A 17326-nucleotide genomic window follows, 5' to 3' on the forward strand; every position below is an offset into this window, starting at 1 on the left:
TGAATACAATCTAACAGAATTACTTACAATGTGAACTATATGTGCTGTTTTTAATGGGGGGAAAAAACTGCATTTGTGAATGAACGTTTTAAACCAGTAGAATATAGTGTAAGGATAACAATACAATGTATTATACATCAAAGTAGAATTAAAAAGGGTTATCTGCTTTAAACCATGGTTCTCAAACTTTAAGGACCACCCATAACTCTGAGAGTGTACAAATGGAACCAAATGCACCCTAACGGGTGCATTTGGTTCCATTTGTACACTCTCAGAGTTACCGATCATTTAGCTGGGGACACTCCTGGAAAGTCCCGCAAGGACCCTTTGAGAACCACTGGTTTAAACATAAATGAAATGTAAAAAAAAGATATAACATTAGTTGTATCTCTGTCTTACCTCTACTTCTCTCTGTCTCTGTCTGTCTCTTAGTCTCTATTCTCTCTCTCTCTCTCTCTCTCTCTCTCTCTCTCTCTCTCTCTCTCTCTCTCTCTCTCTCTCTCTCTCTCCAGAATGGACACACCTGCTGTGTGTGGCTACAGTTGATTGGCTGTCTCCTGCAGCCTGACGTAGAGATGTTCAGATACACCCCACCATGGCAGGTCCTCATGTGTCCCAGCAAGGTACTTTACAATACAACCACCTATGGCTCCAGTCGGAACCTCTCCCTCCGCTGTATAGCTCCGAGATGAGGTCCCACACGCCTGTTGGGCGGGACATTTTCAAATATTTTCCACTATGCATGATACTTACCCTTTTCCGCACATCGTATCCAAAAAGTAAAGGTCGTCCCCCCTGCTCTCAGATGTTTTAACTTCTAGCTGGAGAGAAAATCTAAGCGACGGGTTGAAACAAGCGTTTAAATCATTTTTTTTGTCAGCCAGTGGCCATGTTTTCCCAATTCAATCATACAGGAGCAGTACTGCGCAATGCGGACGGGGGTTGACTGGCCACAGGCTGACTAAATAAGCGATTTAAACGCTTGTTTCAACCCGTCAGTTAGATTTTCTTTTCCGCTACAAGTTAAAACATCTGAGAGCAGGGGGGACGACCTTTACTTTTTGGATACGATGTGCGGAAAAGGGTAAGAATCATGCATAGTGGAAAATATTCGAAAATGTCCCGCCCAACAGGCACCGAGCTGTCTGGGAGCGGTAGCGGTGGAAGAGGTTCCAAATGGGGCTACAACCACCCCAATCTGGGAACCCATCGCCAAATAAAAAAGGAAAAACAACGCCCTCTGCTGTTTTTTACTCTTTCACTTAGCTCTGGGGGGAGCTAAATGGAGCACCCATGTGCAAGGAAACCGTCGTTTTGGTCTGCCTTCAGCCTTTCACTTCCGGTGGTGCGACTATGTTTTCATTCCCACTAACAATATTTCTACACGGAACACTAACACCACTTCCAGAGAACATGGATCGTTTTGGTTATAAGCCCACTTGTTTCTATGATGAAAGAGCAAGTTAAAATGTGAATATCTTTCTGTGGTTTTGTCTGCTCCGAGGACGCTATTGTTAAATGAGTTTCGGTTAGTTTCTAGTGGGGAAGGATCGGCACACACGTAAATCCCGCCCACTACATTTGATTGGGTAAAGCACGGCCTGCTTCCTGATCTGAAGGCACGCCCACTTATAGGCCAGTGCGTACGCGATATGACGAACCCCCCCGACAGATTCAAGCGGAGAGCAGAATCTGTTCTTGAGAGACTACAACCACCCTAACACCACCCTAGCTCTGGTCCATAGCGTTAGAAGGAGTTCTCCATAACGCTATGGTGCTTTCAAGCCGTTGCCTGCACACCCCAGGCTGCGCAGCCTCTCCTCTTTAGTAAAAATAAAAAATACACTTTCGCTACTCACCAAAACAAAGACCGTTTTATGAAAGTTGAAAGCCTACTTTCCTTAGTGGGAACACTCTGAGCCCCCCACCTCACGTCTAAAATACACTTTTTTGGCCAGAAAATAAAATATTTCACCGGAAGGAAAAGTCTGGTCAATAGAAAATGTCCATAGATAGACCAGATCTGTCGGGGGCGCAGTGGAGTGATTGATTGATTGATTGATGTACTTTATTTAGTAAGACATGAGAAACAGTACTGTACATGGAAGTACAATACAAGTTCACAATACAAGGTCTACTAAACTGGATAACTCGTAAGGCACTAAGCTTCATTAAAATGAGTTCCCACGCACACAAATCATGATGACATATAAGAGACAGACAGATATACACTACTATACAGAACGTCATACAATCAAGGTAACTGGTATGAGACATAAGAAATATGTACAAGAGAAAAGGGGGGGGGGGGTGTTGCATAGCATGAGAAAGGGTAACTAAAAAAGGTTTTCCTTACGGTGTAATTTTTTCTTTTCTGGACACATTTTTTCAATTTTAGATGTGAGGTGGGGGGCTCTGAGTGTTCCCACTAAGGAAAGTAGGCTTTCAAAATCGTAAAACTGTCTTTGTTTTGGTGAGTAGCGAAAGTGTATATATTTTTTAATAAAGACGAGAGGCTGCGCAGCCTGCGCTACCGGGGGTGTGCGAGCAACGGCTCGAAAGTACCATAGCGTTAAGGAGAACTCCTTCTAACGCTATGAACCAGAGCTAACATCACCCTAACACCACCACATGTTCAGCCTTATCTTTAATTGGTCCTCACTAATGCTGGCACCATTGATTTCTGTGTACTCACTCATGGGAGGGCTGTGGACAGTTCAGAAACTGTGACATCATCGATAGTTACGTTTGGTCATTTCAAACCTGACTTAAAAACGTGTAATAGTTTTAGTAAGAACAATGGCTTCTATTTCAGCATGCTAACTTTCCAGGAAAAGAAAGGCTGTGGTTTCTATTCTATTGGAATCCCCCATCGATGATGTCACTGGTAGGCAGGTTTCTGCAAGAAATGATTTCATCTCATAACGAGCATTAGTGAAGATCAATTATATGAAGATAAGGTTGAAGTGCTCCTTAAACACTATCTACTACTATCAACTTTATACTAAATGACACTGTTACATTATCTTTGCACGCTTTGTAATGTTCTATAATAATAATAATAATAATTATTATTATTATTACCCTTATTATTATTGTTGTTGTTGTTGTTGTTGTTGTTGTTGTTTGTTTTTACTCTGTATAAGAGTGTTAATGTTCAGTGTTATCTTCTCTATCCTTGAAGTTTGTTTTTCAATGTTTGAAGTGTGTGTGCATCATGTGACCACTGGAGGTCAGTGTTGCAACGTGTGAACACAGAGTTGTGTTCTATTTGAACCTGTCACTCAGTCAACTAGTTTGACTACAAATATGACACTTTGCTTCGGACATTAAATAGTTTGTGTTCTTTTCAGTGCTGATAGAAAAGCTAAACAGTATGTGGTTTTATTAAAGGTGGTGTAAGTGATTTTGAGGATTTTCTCAAGTGGTTAAAAAGTTAAAGCTCTATTATCCAGACAGTACTCATTGCTATATAGAGTGTTTGTTCAGTAACAGGAGTCTCCATGTCTCTCCAGCTCTTTAATAAACAGAAAATACATTTTCAGGTGGGTTGCCGATTTCGGCCATTCAGGAGAGACTACGCTACCCGCCATTATCAGCTTATAACATTTACAGTGTTCCAGTTGCAATTGTGTCTGCTTATCACTTTCATCTGTTTATCCTCGATCCTGTGAGTTCTCTCTCCTGATTGGGTAAAAATTGTATCCTGACCTGAAAATAAATAAATGAATGAACTTTTTTCAGTTCAGTATTAGAGCTCGAGAGACGGGAGAGAAGCCTGTTACTGATCCAACAACACTGTAGAGCAGGGGACTTCAACAGGGGGTCTGCGATCCCTAGGGGGTCCTCAGAGATACTACAGGGGGTCCGACAAATCTTTGTACGATGATGGGGAACATTAGCCAAAAATAGCAGATCTACAAGCTCACAACGCGAGGCGTTGTGAACTTGTAGATCTGCTACTCACCATTGTATCCTCTACGACAGAGTATAAGGTTGGTCTTCCCTCTCCGAGAGGAGAACTAGACACTGGTACCAGTTTATTTTTAAGGCTATTGATGGGAAGGTATACCGCCATACATTTCATTGTTGTTTGATTGGAAAAAAGCACTCGCCAGACCCGCTCAAGCGACTGGCTTACGCTCAGTGCCGGATTTATAGGAGTTGAGGCCCATGGGCTAGAGTAATTTCCGAGGCCCCCATTCGCGGGACACATGCACGTGCGCGCAGCACCAAAAAATCGGAGGCCCCCCCAGTTGGAGGCCCGTGGGCTGCAGCCCACCCTAGCCCAACGGTAAGTCCGCCCCTGCTTACGCTCGAGGTTCCACCAGTGCAGTTAGAGCTTTCTGCTTTGATGCTCCTATTTCATGGAATACCTTGCAACTCGAGCTAAAAAAATAACCCCCCAATTTCCTATGGACAATTTAATAACTTACTCTTAAATTTACTCTTAAATCTCCCCACAACCTCAATATGTGACTTATCTAGACTGCCCTATAGCGTGTCTGATATCATGTCTAGACGGGCGGGTTCAAAATCTGCGGAGAAAAATTCCGCCGGATTCTATTGGTTCACCGATCTGTCCTCCCCAATGTGTAGCATTGAGAGCCCTGACGTCACAACATTTGGAGCGACGCCCACTACACTCTGGTTGGTTGAGGAAATGAAACACTTCCTATTCCCGGAACATCAACTGGTTGGTCCAGGCTTTTATTTTTTAGCAAAAATAAAAAATAAAAGCCTGGAGATCAAGGCTAGGTCTTATCTTGTTGTTTCTGTGTTTTTATATGTTGTATTGTTGAATTGTAGAATGTACTGTTGATTTCTCTTGTGTGTGTAATCTTAATCTTGTTCTGTAATTTCGACAGCATTGCATAATGAGGGTGAACCTCAATGCTCTTTTTCGAGAATAAATAAAGGTTTCAATCAATCAATCAATCAATTCGTGGATATTTTTTAGTTTTTGCCGCATTCCTAAGCCAATAATTCGATGACCAGCGGACCGGTAGGCAGCGGTTCCGGTAGGAGTCACAAAGGAGACTCTTTGTGTCTCCTACCGGAACCGCTGCCGGTCATCAAATTATATTGGCTTATATGCGACAAAAACTAAAAAATATCCATGAATTCAAGTCCCCATGGGGTGACTAATCCATAGAATAAAGTCATTTTGGGGGTGAACTATCCCTTTAACACTTATTTTAGCATTAAATAATATCACTTTCACCGCCTTTAATAAAAGTGTGTGGCTTTATGAGAGAGAAACTATGTGCCGTGTCAGCGTTAAGCCTGGTTAATATGACATGACACTGTGAGGGTGCAAAACCAGACTTTGACCAGGATGGATGAATCAGTTCTCTGCTGTAGAGGAATCACAACCTTATAACAGTGTTGCCAAGTCTGCTTATTATAAGCACATTTGGGCTTGTTTTGTTGTCTGTGGGCCTAAACGTCGCTCATAAATATCTCTTGTTTTCCCTTTTTTATATGTATATTTTAGTTTAGTTTTTTCAAAATGTTTTGACATGATAACATAGATGACAACAAACTATACAATACATACATCGTACACCTACATACACTTATACACTTAAACAATAGGGAGACAAAATTAAATTAAAGAAAGCAAAGCTTGTAAATATCTCTATGGTAAATATAGTTGTTGGTTTTGCAGTTTTTTGGGCAGCTTGTTTCTACGGTGTCGTTGCTTATTTGGATAAACCAGTGGTTCTCAAACATTTTGGTCAAGGACCCCCAAATTAATCCGTTTTTGTCCGTGGACCCCATCAGAAAATATTTTGTGCCAGGGACCCCCATACAACATTCCACATTTTTTAATATACATTTTTCAAGAATTATTTTGAAAATAGTAGATCTGCAATCTACAGTAGATCGAGCTATTTTCAAATAACTCGAGCGTGTGTGTGTGTGTGTTCATGTGGCCTATGGTCACTTCTTTTGGGCTTGTGTTCATAGACCTGACCGCTTGTTTCTCTTGTAAGATCTGGCAACACTGCCTTATTGCCGAGAATGAAGTTCATGGAAGACAATAAGTAGTTTTGGTTGGTTGCACCCTTAAAGTAGGAGACCATAACATGTCTCAACCTCTATGTCTGGACCACCATAGTGGTTCTCAAAGTGGGGTCCTTGAGGGGGTTCCAGGGGGTCCCCAACAAAGTTAGTTAATAGCATAGAGATCAGATTAACCACTTTGACCAAACCCTATATAACCCCAGGGAAAAATCAATTAAAGTGGAAGTAAAAACGATAAAAACACAAATAAACTCATAAAAACTAAAACAAAAGAAGTAAAACCCTCAAAAAGTGAGAAAGTCAAAATGGGTGATGATCTGGGAACGCATCTGTGTCCTTTTAGATTTTCTTTGGCTGTTCAAAAATAGCAGATCTACAAGCTCATAGTGCGGCACCTAGTTCCACGCTATGAGAACATTTGTACATTTGTGCAAATCTTTGAATACATATATATTTTTGGAAACAATGTTTTTAACTCAAATAGCTGCTTCTGGGGGGGGGTCCCTGGAACAAAAATATTTAGCAAATGTTAGCTGTAAAAAATATATATATATTCAAAGATTTGCACAAAATCTTCACGATTTTTCAAAAATAGCAGATCTACAAGCTCATAGCGTGCCACACTATGAGCTTGTAGATCTGCTATTTTTTTAATAGCCAAAGTATAATTTTAATGGTTAAAGTGGTCAGCTCCAATAAATACCAACAATAAAATATTTAAATAAATCCTAAAACCTACAGGGAGCCAGTGAAGGGAAGACAGAACTAACTGTCTGTCTGTCTGTCTGCTTGCCTGTCTGTGTGTCAGTGGGTGGAGTGTATAGCAGATGAATGATAAGCAGGCTGACCTTTGTCAGTTTAGAGTCACTCAGTTCAGACTCACTGACGTTCACTTAGTTTGTCATTACTGTCAGATACAGAGAGAACTACGCCATATATAGGTAAGAATGCTGTAGTATTATCATTCATTATTATTATCGGATTATTATCAGATTATTATCATTAAGTAAACAAGAGTCTTATATCTAGAATGTATTCAGTGCTGGAGAGTAACTACGTAAATTGTTTGGGGTACATTTACTTTGACACTTTAGATACTTCTACTCCACTATGTCAGAAGCAAACATTATGCTTTTTACTCCATTAGAGTGACAACTTGAATTGCAAGTTAAGATTTAGATTATCAATGCAAAACATGCATTAACCACTTAAGCCCTATTTTAACCTTTGGATATTTTGTGGGGGAAATTGTCAATTTTTTAAAGATGAATTAGTTTTGCTCTGGCACTACAAGTATATTTTGATGTCAATACTTTTACTCAAGTCATATAGTGAATGCTTATTTATTTTTATTTATTAATTGTTACGAATTGTAATGGCTTGGTTCTTTGGTTCTAGAGGGTTGTGTGGTTGGATCTGACTCCAGATCAGCCGGAAGGACATGACAGGATACTTAGAAACACTTAAAAAAAGCTGACAGCAATCTGATCCAAGACCAGTTAGCCTACTGTGCGTTGAGCCTACATGCATGGTGATTATGTGTCCAAGTTTGTGCATCAGTTGATGTTTTATTAACCGGAATATATATATATATATACGTTTCCTCCCCAAACTGTTCCTCTCTTCAAGGAACGCTCGCAGTTCAGAATACAAACTTGAAGCAATGATTGCAGAATGAACCATTGGTACAGCTAGTTATTGATACTGTACTGTAGCCGGTCCGCTAGACACAAGTCCTCTAGATCCTTATGCTGTTGTTTTCTCTCTCGTCATAATACTGGACATTATTACAGCTGCAGTGTAGCTACAGGAAATTATAGCTACATTATAGCTACAGTGTAGCTACAACAGCTATAAGCTGACAGCTGAACAAGTTCAATGGGTGTCGGACACAGAACAGAACGGTTCTGAAGTTCTGAACTGTTTTTACAGTGTTGTGTTTCTGTGGAACTTCTGCTGTTGTTTCAGTGTGTTTAGACAGGATCACAGCAGCTAGTGAGAGGAACCTCTTGTGTTGGCTGTTAGGTCATCTTTAATATGACCCCTCTCTCTCTCTCACACACACACACACACACACACACACACACGCACACGCACACGCACAACTTTGTATTACCGACATTTTAGGACAGTGATTTTATAACCCTAACCCTAAAGCCCGAATGTAGCCGATCTACAAGCTCACAACGTGTCGCGCTGCCAATGGGTTGTCAGCTTGTAAATCTGCTATTTTTGGTGTGTGCCCACTAGCGTATATAACTCCAACCCTAACCCCTCTGAACCTAATGTTTAAAGGGATAGTTCACCCCCAAAATGACTTTTTTGCTATGGATTAGTCCCCCCATGGAGACTTGAATTCATGGATATTTTGGTGTTTTTGTCTCATTCCTAAGCCAATAATTTGATGACCGGCAGCGGTTCCAGTAGGAGACACAAAGGAGACGCTTTGTGTCTCGGAACCGCTGCCTACCGGTCTGCTGGTCATCAAATTATTGGCTTAGGAATGCGACAAAAACAAAAAAAATCCATGGGGTGACTAATTGATAGGAAAAAAAGTATTATTTGGGGTGAACTATCCCTTTAAACTATACTTGTGGGGAGTGGGGACATTTGGCCCTCACAAGTAGTTACAGTAGTACCCCCCCACACACACACACACACTCACACACACGTTAACGTGAGGTAATACATTAGCTCTGGGTGTGTATCTCCTCTCTCACACACATCTCTCTCTGCACTCTCAGCCAATCACCTTCCAGTACAGTAGAGCGCAGTCCTTATCAGAGGTACACAGTTCACTGACTGACACACACGCGCACGCACACACACACACACACACACACACACACACACACACACACACACACACACACACACACACACACACACACACACACACACACACACACACACACACACACACACAGTTGCACTGACTTTCTGTATTTGAGTGAGAGAATGGACGCGCGCACGCACGCACGCACGCGCGTGTGTGTGTGCGTGCGTGCGTGCGTGCGTGTGTGACTATCTCTGTCACCCAGCTCCTCTCCTGTGCAGAGGAATTGTATATTACCCTACTGTCTGTCCCTGAGACAAACAACCTGTCTATCTGTCTGTCTATCTATCTGTCTGTAGTGTATACAGGGTATCTGCACATTTATAAAGAGACACTTTAATTTATAATACCTCTAAAATACAGATAAATAGAAGATAAGACCATTACTGCGTCAAAAGTAATCAACAAACTATACTATAAACACATTTTCAAACTATGGCCTATAGGACATAGAACAAAGGATTTTGGCCAAAACACTTAGTGAGTTTTTGTTTGTACATTTTCTAAAGTCTTTGACAATAATGACAAGCCCACAATAGTGATACCAGGCTGACCCTGCATGGCACAGTCATAATCTGGTGTAATAACCTGAATGCCAGAGTTTATGTCCATAATCCTCTGTATATGAGGTTTGATGCCAGTTTATCAGTGAAGTACTGTAATAACTTCCTGGTTATAAACGTTAATAACCAAACATTCCTGAGACGTTCCTGAGACGTTCCTGAGACTACAGTATAACCTTATTCCTAAACTAAACCTCAGTAAAACTATGGCTAACCCTATACTTATTTCTAACCTTATCCTCAGTAAAACAAATACAAGAATACAACAACCGCTGGTACCCCCAAATTGATATGTATTTGACCGTGGACCCCGAACTCAAAAGATTTGGTGCTAGGAACCCCCAGAAGAGAAGCACCATATCAAGACTTTATTTTAATTTTTAAATAGCCTATCTACAAGCTGTGAGCTTGTAGATAGGCTATTTTTGGATAGCCAAAGTGTAACATTTTAAATAGCTCAAAGGGTTAACATGATTGTGATGCTGTAATAACTAATGTTATTGAGGACCCTTCAAGGACTCCTGGAGCAGTGCTTCTTAAATATTTTCATATGAAGCAACCCCAAAATGTATATTTATTTGACTTTGAAAATATTTTGTGCCAGGGGAGGTTCCCTGGCACAAAATATTTTCAAAGTCAAAGATAAGAGAAGATTGTGTCAACGCATTGTTGTGAGCTTGTCGATCGGCTATTTTTGAATAGTAGCCAAAATATAACATAGGGGCTTAAGTGTTTAAACTGTTCCTCATTGTAGTTGGGGACCCCCTGGATCCCCTTCAAGGACTCCTGGGGGTCCCCGGACCACACTTAAAATACTGACTCTGAAACCAGTGGCTCAGGTCATTCAAAGTCCTACCAGCAGGTGGCAGCACTTTGCTGTTACATTCAGCAGAGAAACCTGCACATAAGGTAGTTTTTATTCCTACTATGTCCCGTCAGACAATGTAGGCTATTATCATCTGTTTGATGATTTTCCATTTCTTGGGCTTTGCATGCAGAGTGTATTTAAAATGTAGCCTACAGCTTCCTTTATGATAAAACCAACCTCAATACACAAGTGATAAAAGGTAGTCAACTGACATTTTTCGTCATAGTTTTAGTCGACAAAATCAACACTGCATGACAGGAGGAATAGAAGCAGGGCTGTTAGATACCGTGGTTGCATCGCATCACATCATGCTCCCCTGGTTTGTAGACATGCTGTAAAATCACCGCCTTTTTACACTGATTTGGGGAATTTGCTGGTCCTAGTTGTACCATGCTGGTCCTAGTTGTACCATGCTGGTCCTAGTTGTACCATGCTGGTCTTAGTTGTACCATGCTGGTCCTAGTTGTACCATGCTGGTCTTAGTTGTACCATGCTGGTCTTAGTTGTAACATGCATGCTGGAGTCTGAGTTCTGGAAGCTGCCCAAGGCTTTAGTGGGACGTGTGTGTGTGTGTGTGTGTGTGTGTGTGTGTGTGTGTGTGTGTGTGTGTGTGTGTGTGTGTGTGTGTGTGAGTGAGAGTGTGTGTGTGTGTGTGTGTGTGTGTGTGTGTGTGTGTGTGTGTGTGTGTGTGTGTGTGTGTGTGTGTGTGTGTGTGTGTGTGTGTGTGTGTGTGTGTGTGTGTGTGTGTGTGTGTGTGCTATGCTGCTTAGCCTATAATTGTGACACGTTTGTGACATTCAACTTTGTACCTTTCTACTCATGTGAGCAACAGGCCTACTTTATGTCACGTTCAGCTGATCCGTCGCTGGAGGGACTCACTCGCCAAATCACACCAGATCTACAAGCTGTCCAAGGCGTTGTGATGCAAAGCGTTGTGAGCTTGCAGATCTGTTGTTTTTTGATGATCGAAACCGTTTTACTGTAAAGAGTGCTTTTCCTCTTCTCGTTGCACATGGCCCTTCGGTGCACACCTTTTATGGTGTTAAATGGGGGCGTGGAACAATGCAGATGATGCACACATGAACGCACAATTGATTTACGTACAGGTGGAAATAATCACCTGATACACCTGCGATGCACACAAATTAAGACTGTACACATTTTTTCATGAATCCCACATTGGTCTACTTAGAAGCAAACCTAATACGGGAAAACATACATTTTCTTTTTTTTAAACCCTTTTGTCTCCTCAATTTAGTCATTATGCAATTGATTTCTCCCCCCACACATTTCTGTCTGTTGTCAGTTGTCACAGCCCTGTACGCTCCGTGACAAATATCTTCCCTCCCCCCGAAACACAGGTTAATTGTGTTTGTGTATAGATCGACACTCGGCAAAGCCGGATGCACCATGGTGGGTTTGAACCCACAACCTCCGTGGTGGTGGGTAGGGCACACAAGAGATCCAGTAGAAGTAAAATACAAGTCATTTTATGTTTGGTTGGTTGTGCTCGGGTGTTGCGCTCTGAAAATAGAAGATCTACAAGCTCACAACGCGTCGCAGCGCGACGCGTTGTGAGCTTGTAGATTGTAGATACATGCTGTGTGCTTGTAGATTGTAGATACATAAATTGTATTCAAAAGACTATGACTTTTAAAACTAAATCAAAATGTGCTGTCAAAATCAACACTGTGTATAAAGCGCTTTGAGAATGAGGCCTGTTGTGTTCTGATGTTTGTTTGTCTGTCTTTGTTTCCAGAGACTGTCATTGGCTGCATGTGACTCTAAACATGAAGCACTCCCATCGGCCGGGTACCTCCATCACCCTGCTCTAAAACCCCATCACCCTGTTCTAGAACCACACCCCCACCCTGCTCTAGAACCACACCCCCACCCTGTTCTAGAACCACATCCCCACCCTGTTCTAAAACCACACCCCCACCCTGTTCTAGAACCACATCCCCACCGTGTTCTAGATCCCCACCACCTGCAGCGCCCTCTTCTGGAACCCCGTCCCCACCAGCACCACCTGGTACCAGAACCCACCAGAAGAAGCCAGTCTCCAGCGGTGACGGACGGCGGTCCCCAGAGGGTTGTGATGGAGAGCAGCACCCCCAGACGGTGGGTCATCCAGCCCATGTCTCCCCGGCTGGACCAGACGGACCTGCGGACGCTGGTCAGCCCCGTCCACTCCGACCCCCCCGACCTGGACCACCTCGACTGGACTTACACGGCAAGGTTATTAGAGTTTTTATTCGATTTCAGTTCTATAATCGATTTCAGTTTGTTTTAATTCATTTTTAAAGCTGGTTTGTTAGATGAGTTTCATTACATGCTTTTAGTGTTGATTTTTTTAATTATTTTTTTAATAGGTTTAGTTTTTAGCTTTTATCTCAATATGGAGTATTTGTATCAGGGGTGAGATAGAATGTTTTTGAAAACATTTGAAGCGAGAAATAGACAATGAAGTAAGCGGAAATTGATACTATTGTATCAACAGAAAAAAAATATTTGGCCTCTTCCTTACTTCCTTCACAGGTCTTACCAATTATACTAATGAAGGCTCTGTTCCGTTTAGTGTAGACCCGTAAGGCTCCATTTGGTTCCTCAAGAGTTATACACCCGTAAGCGGACATTATAAATGTTTTTGCACTGGCAGATTCGCCTGGTTTCCAGGCTAAGCCTGTGACAGTGTGACACATTTATTGGCAAGGCGCCAGCCAGATGGCTTGTGTAAACAAACCGGTGTGTGATTCCCTTCTACACTATTCAATTCCAAATGCAAAACATAAAGATAACTGAGGAAAACAGAGAATGTAATATTTTGTGGACAGAGTCGTTTGCTTTCAATGCCAATGCTGCTGGATTGCTTGATCTGCTGTGAGAAGTTATCTAATGAATGCTCGTTAACATGTATTTGTATGACAATAATTGTGATAGACTGATATACAATTAATAGCCCGTGTTGCCTTCATTATAAGGCTCAAATATGTTTGCGGCTCCAGACAGATTTTGTATTAGTTTTTTTGGGTCCAAAATGGCTCTTTTGACATTAAAGGTTGCTGACCCCTGGACTAGGACTAAAGCTAAGGGCATTTTATCTATGGTTTTAGTTACTTTTAGTTAACTATTATGACCTTGTTCCAGGAGAACCACCTCCTCCTCGTCCAACACCCTGGGCGGTGACAGCATCTCGGTCAGCCGCAGTCAGCCCTCGGTGGTGGTGTTGTCGGAGGACCACCAGCCCAGGGACCGCTGGGGGTCCGGGGGAGACGTGCTGGTTCAAGCCAGACAGGTCAGTTTTTACTCTGTTACATGTAAAAAGTCCTGTATTCATTATACAAACATTAGCCAAATCTACAGGCTCACAATGCGTTGTGACCAGGGCTGTCACCATTACAAATTGTCGATTGATTAATTGTCACTCAAATAATTGTGATTAACGATTTAATTGTGTGTTTAGCGTTAAACATTAGAACACATGAATACAAATTACATTTCTGTTTGCCTTTTAGGCTAGTAATCACAAATTGCACAGGGCATTATGTGACAAAACTTAAATATACAAAGACATTATTGACATATTTAAACATTTTATGTAGAAATAGCAGAAATAGCTGATCTACAAGCTTACAATGTGCAACGAAGTAACACGTTGTAAGCTTGTAGATCTGCTATTTATGCTATTTTTACATAAAATGGAAAAATAGCATTACAACACTTTTTTAATATTTTTTAAAATATTTGAAAATGTGTGAAAATATTTCAACATGGAAACGATTATGACGATTATGCAAAAATGATTGCGATTATCTCAAATAATTGCAATTAGACGATTTTGTAATGTGTGACGCTGTAGTGTAGCATGATCAAGTAGAGCATTAATTTTGGAAAAAACACAATATGTTAGAATGTGGAGATTACAGGTTTCTGCCTGACAGCAACGATATACATGAATTACCGCTTTCACATTCATGTTGAGCTATTTACTGTACATTCCTGCTCATGTAAACATTTCTTAATGAATGTAAAATTGGTTCCTCCTTATTCACCAGATTCTGTGTATCTCATAACGTAAATACCAAAAGTCAACACAAGATTAAATCAACAGAGCGACTGCTTTCACTTTTACATTGCGCTACATTGCTGCTAATTAAGACATCAATAAATGTCAATAATGGGACGATCGTGTTCATTGAATTGTGGGAAGCCAAAATCGTGGTCACGGCTATTATTCGATTAAGCCATTCAATCCGGGAACGCATGTGTCACTTCAGATATACAAGCTCATAGCGCGCAAGCTTGTAGATCTGCTAATTGCTTTTGAAAACTTGTGAAAATGTGTGCAAATCTTTGAATACTGCACATAGGTTTTTTAAAGCGAACATTTGTAACTCAAATCTTTGCTTCTGTGGATTCTACAAATGTCTAAATCCTAACAGTTTGATCTGCAAAAATGATTTTTAGAAAAATAGCAGATCTACAAGCTCATGCCATGCTACGAGCTTGTAGATCTGCTATTTTTGAATAGCCAAAGTATGAAAATTATGGTTATAGCTCAAATCTAAAATGACACAGATGCGTTCCCGGATTGAATGGGTTAAACACACCTATAAATGTCAATAATCGGACCATCGTGTTCATTGAATTGTGGGAAGACAACATCGTGGTCACGACTATAATTCGATTAATTGTGCAGCCCTACTTGAAATGATACTTAAACACAGTATACTGCACATGTAATGAATGACTGTCCTCCACCGTGACAGGTGGCCGTGTCCAAGGATGGAGGAGGGGGGAGTACCAGTGACGAGTGGCAGCCCAGCAGCCCCAGCATCCCCGGGACCCCCACCAGGTATAGGCCTACGGCATGTGATCATGATCATGAGCTTTATTCATATACTGTAGCACTGTTCATACGTAGAAATGCAGCTCAAAGTGCTGTACAGTACGGCACAAATGAAAACAGATTAAAAACAATACAGCGGAAATTTAAACAGATTCAAAACAATCAAATGAAAAAGTCAGAGTCTGAAATGACACCAAGACGTGTAACTCCTGACTTAATCAAGGGAGTTAGAGGCCCAAGACTATTAAAAGTCATGTCTCTACTGTACTGTTACTAAGTGTCTCTATAACATATCGTTGCTGTCCGGCAGGAACCAGCTAACTCAATTTTTCCGCTTTTGCATTTTTTCCCCATAAATCAGTGCCTTCACGTCTGTGTGTTGGTAAAAAAAAATATTGAACCAATGAAAAGTATTAAAAAGTGCTTCTGACAAAAGCAGCTAACTCCATTGGATCCTCAAACTTTCTGCTAAACCAGCTAACTTCAGCAAAGGGGGGTGGAGTTAGCTGGTTTTGCTGACTCCAGGCTCCACCCCCTTTTGACCTCCAACCTCATTGTGAGCTTGGAGGTCCATTCAGCTGTTCTTATAAATGATGAACAAAACCTCCTAACTCCATTTATTTATTTATTTTTCCTGAAAAATGAACATTTTGGAGTTAGCTGGTTCCTGCCGGACAGCAGAGATATATATGTGCTCTAGTATAAATAGGTACTGTTACTGATAGGGTTAAATAAGTACCCTATAAATAGGGCTGAGCCCAAGAAAGCGAAGAGATGGTTTTTGTTCTAAGACCCAGAGATTTGACCAGTCGACATAAAGAAATGAGAGTCAGACAAAGACGGATGTAAGTCCAAGGATGAAACAGTTCTGTATTGCCTGAGCGTGCTCACGAGGACAGTACAAGTTACAGACAAGAATAATAATCACACACTAACGTTACAAATACAGGCAATAGTATTTATACACAAGTTGGAGTCCGGACATCAGATATGAGGTGGATCCTAATATGAGGTGGATCCTAACTATTGGTTAAGACCCTCAGACGTCAGATCATATCTGATGAGCTGGCATCAGGGTGTCATCATAATAAGTTGTTGTTCATCTTATAAGTATCCTTGTGTACAACTTATGGTTCCATAAACAAGTTATTCCTTCGATATCATAGGACATGTGGCAGGTTTATCTGTGACAGGGTGACAGCTGACAGAGTAAATTAGTGACAATATCCCGGTCATACAGGTCATCTTACACAGATACAGGTCATTTGACATTTAATCACAACGCGTTGACCAAGACATGTTTTTACTGATTGGAAACATGGAGCTGGCACCAGATAGCAAATATGGAGCCAGCTACATGGCCTTGGTAGGGAAAGTATAGTAGAGTTACAAAAAGCATGTTTAAAAGACTGAAGTACAGGCCCAAAAAGACATCACTATATTCATTTAGCTGGTTAGATTGATATTTCTAGATCATATCAATCTGGTCCACAAAACATATCCATCAGTTACTATTGCTGCTATAGTACTGTAAGAGTCTCTGCTATAGCTTATACACGTGTTTTGGTATAAATACTAAGTGTCTCTGCTATACAGCTAGGATTATACACATGTCTACAGCTACATTTATTGCTCATTTATATACCTCATGCATCATAGCACATTTATATTATGTTTACCTTTTTCTTCTCCCTGCTATTATTATGCTATGCTGATTTGGATACTGATGAATATTAGATGGTCAGTTTTTTTTCCTTCTTTTTGCTATTACTATTGTCATTGTTGTTGTAGCACACAGTGCTTTGTGGACTTCACAAAATTGCAGTTCACTTCTTCTACCATGTATGAGTAGTTAGTTGACAAATGCTGTACAGGTTCAGAGGTGAACCTGTACAGCAGGGGTGGGCAACTTTGATGATGGAGAGGGCCACTGTATTTCCACACTCACTCCAAAGGGCCACAGTTCATACTGTTGGCAGACACACGCGACGCGTTTTGAGCTTGTAGATCTGCTATGAATTGGTATCCTGATTTTTATTTTGCTATTTTTTAATTGGAATAATATATCAGTATTCCTATATTAACCTGCGGGCCGCATTAAGTGAAGGTGGGGGGCCGCATGTGGCCCCGGGCCGCCAGTTGCCCATGCATGCTGTACAGCATTGTACCTGTAGCTGTAC

The 17326-nt window shown here is 41.2% G+C and overlaps 1 protein-coding gene across 1 annotated transcript in view; it reads left to right on the forward strand.

Annotated features, from left to right (window-relative positions):
* Nucleotides 1-575: 575 nt before the first annotated feature.
* misp (mitotic spindle positioning) overlaps nt 576-17326 on the forward strand; it is a gene marked incomplete at its 5' end in the record, with an annotated part of 39455 nt that continues 22704 nt past the window's right edge. Inside the window, 4 exons of the mRNA XM_080430406.1 lie at nt 576-623; nt 12057-12535; nt 13445-13592; nt 15067-15152. Of these exons, the coding sequence (XP_080286532.1) occupies nt 576-623; nt 12057-12535; nt 13445-13592; nt 15067-15152 (761 nt within the window). The remainder of the gene's footprint in view (nt 624-12056; nt 12536-13444; nt 13593-15066; nt 15153-17326) is intronic.

This window comes from Gymnoscopelus braueri (assembly GCF_963280865.1).
Source record: "Gymnoscopelus braueri genome assembly, chromosome: 6".
Taxonomy (NCBI): Eukaryota; Metazoa; Chordata; class Actinopteri; order Myctophiformes; family Myctophidae; genus Gymnoscopelus; species Gymnoscopelus braueri.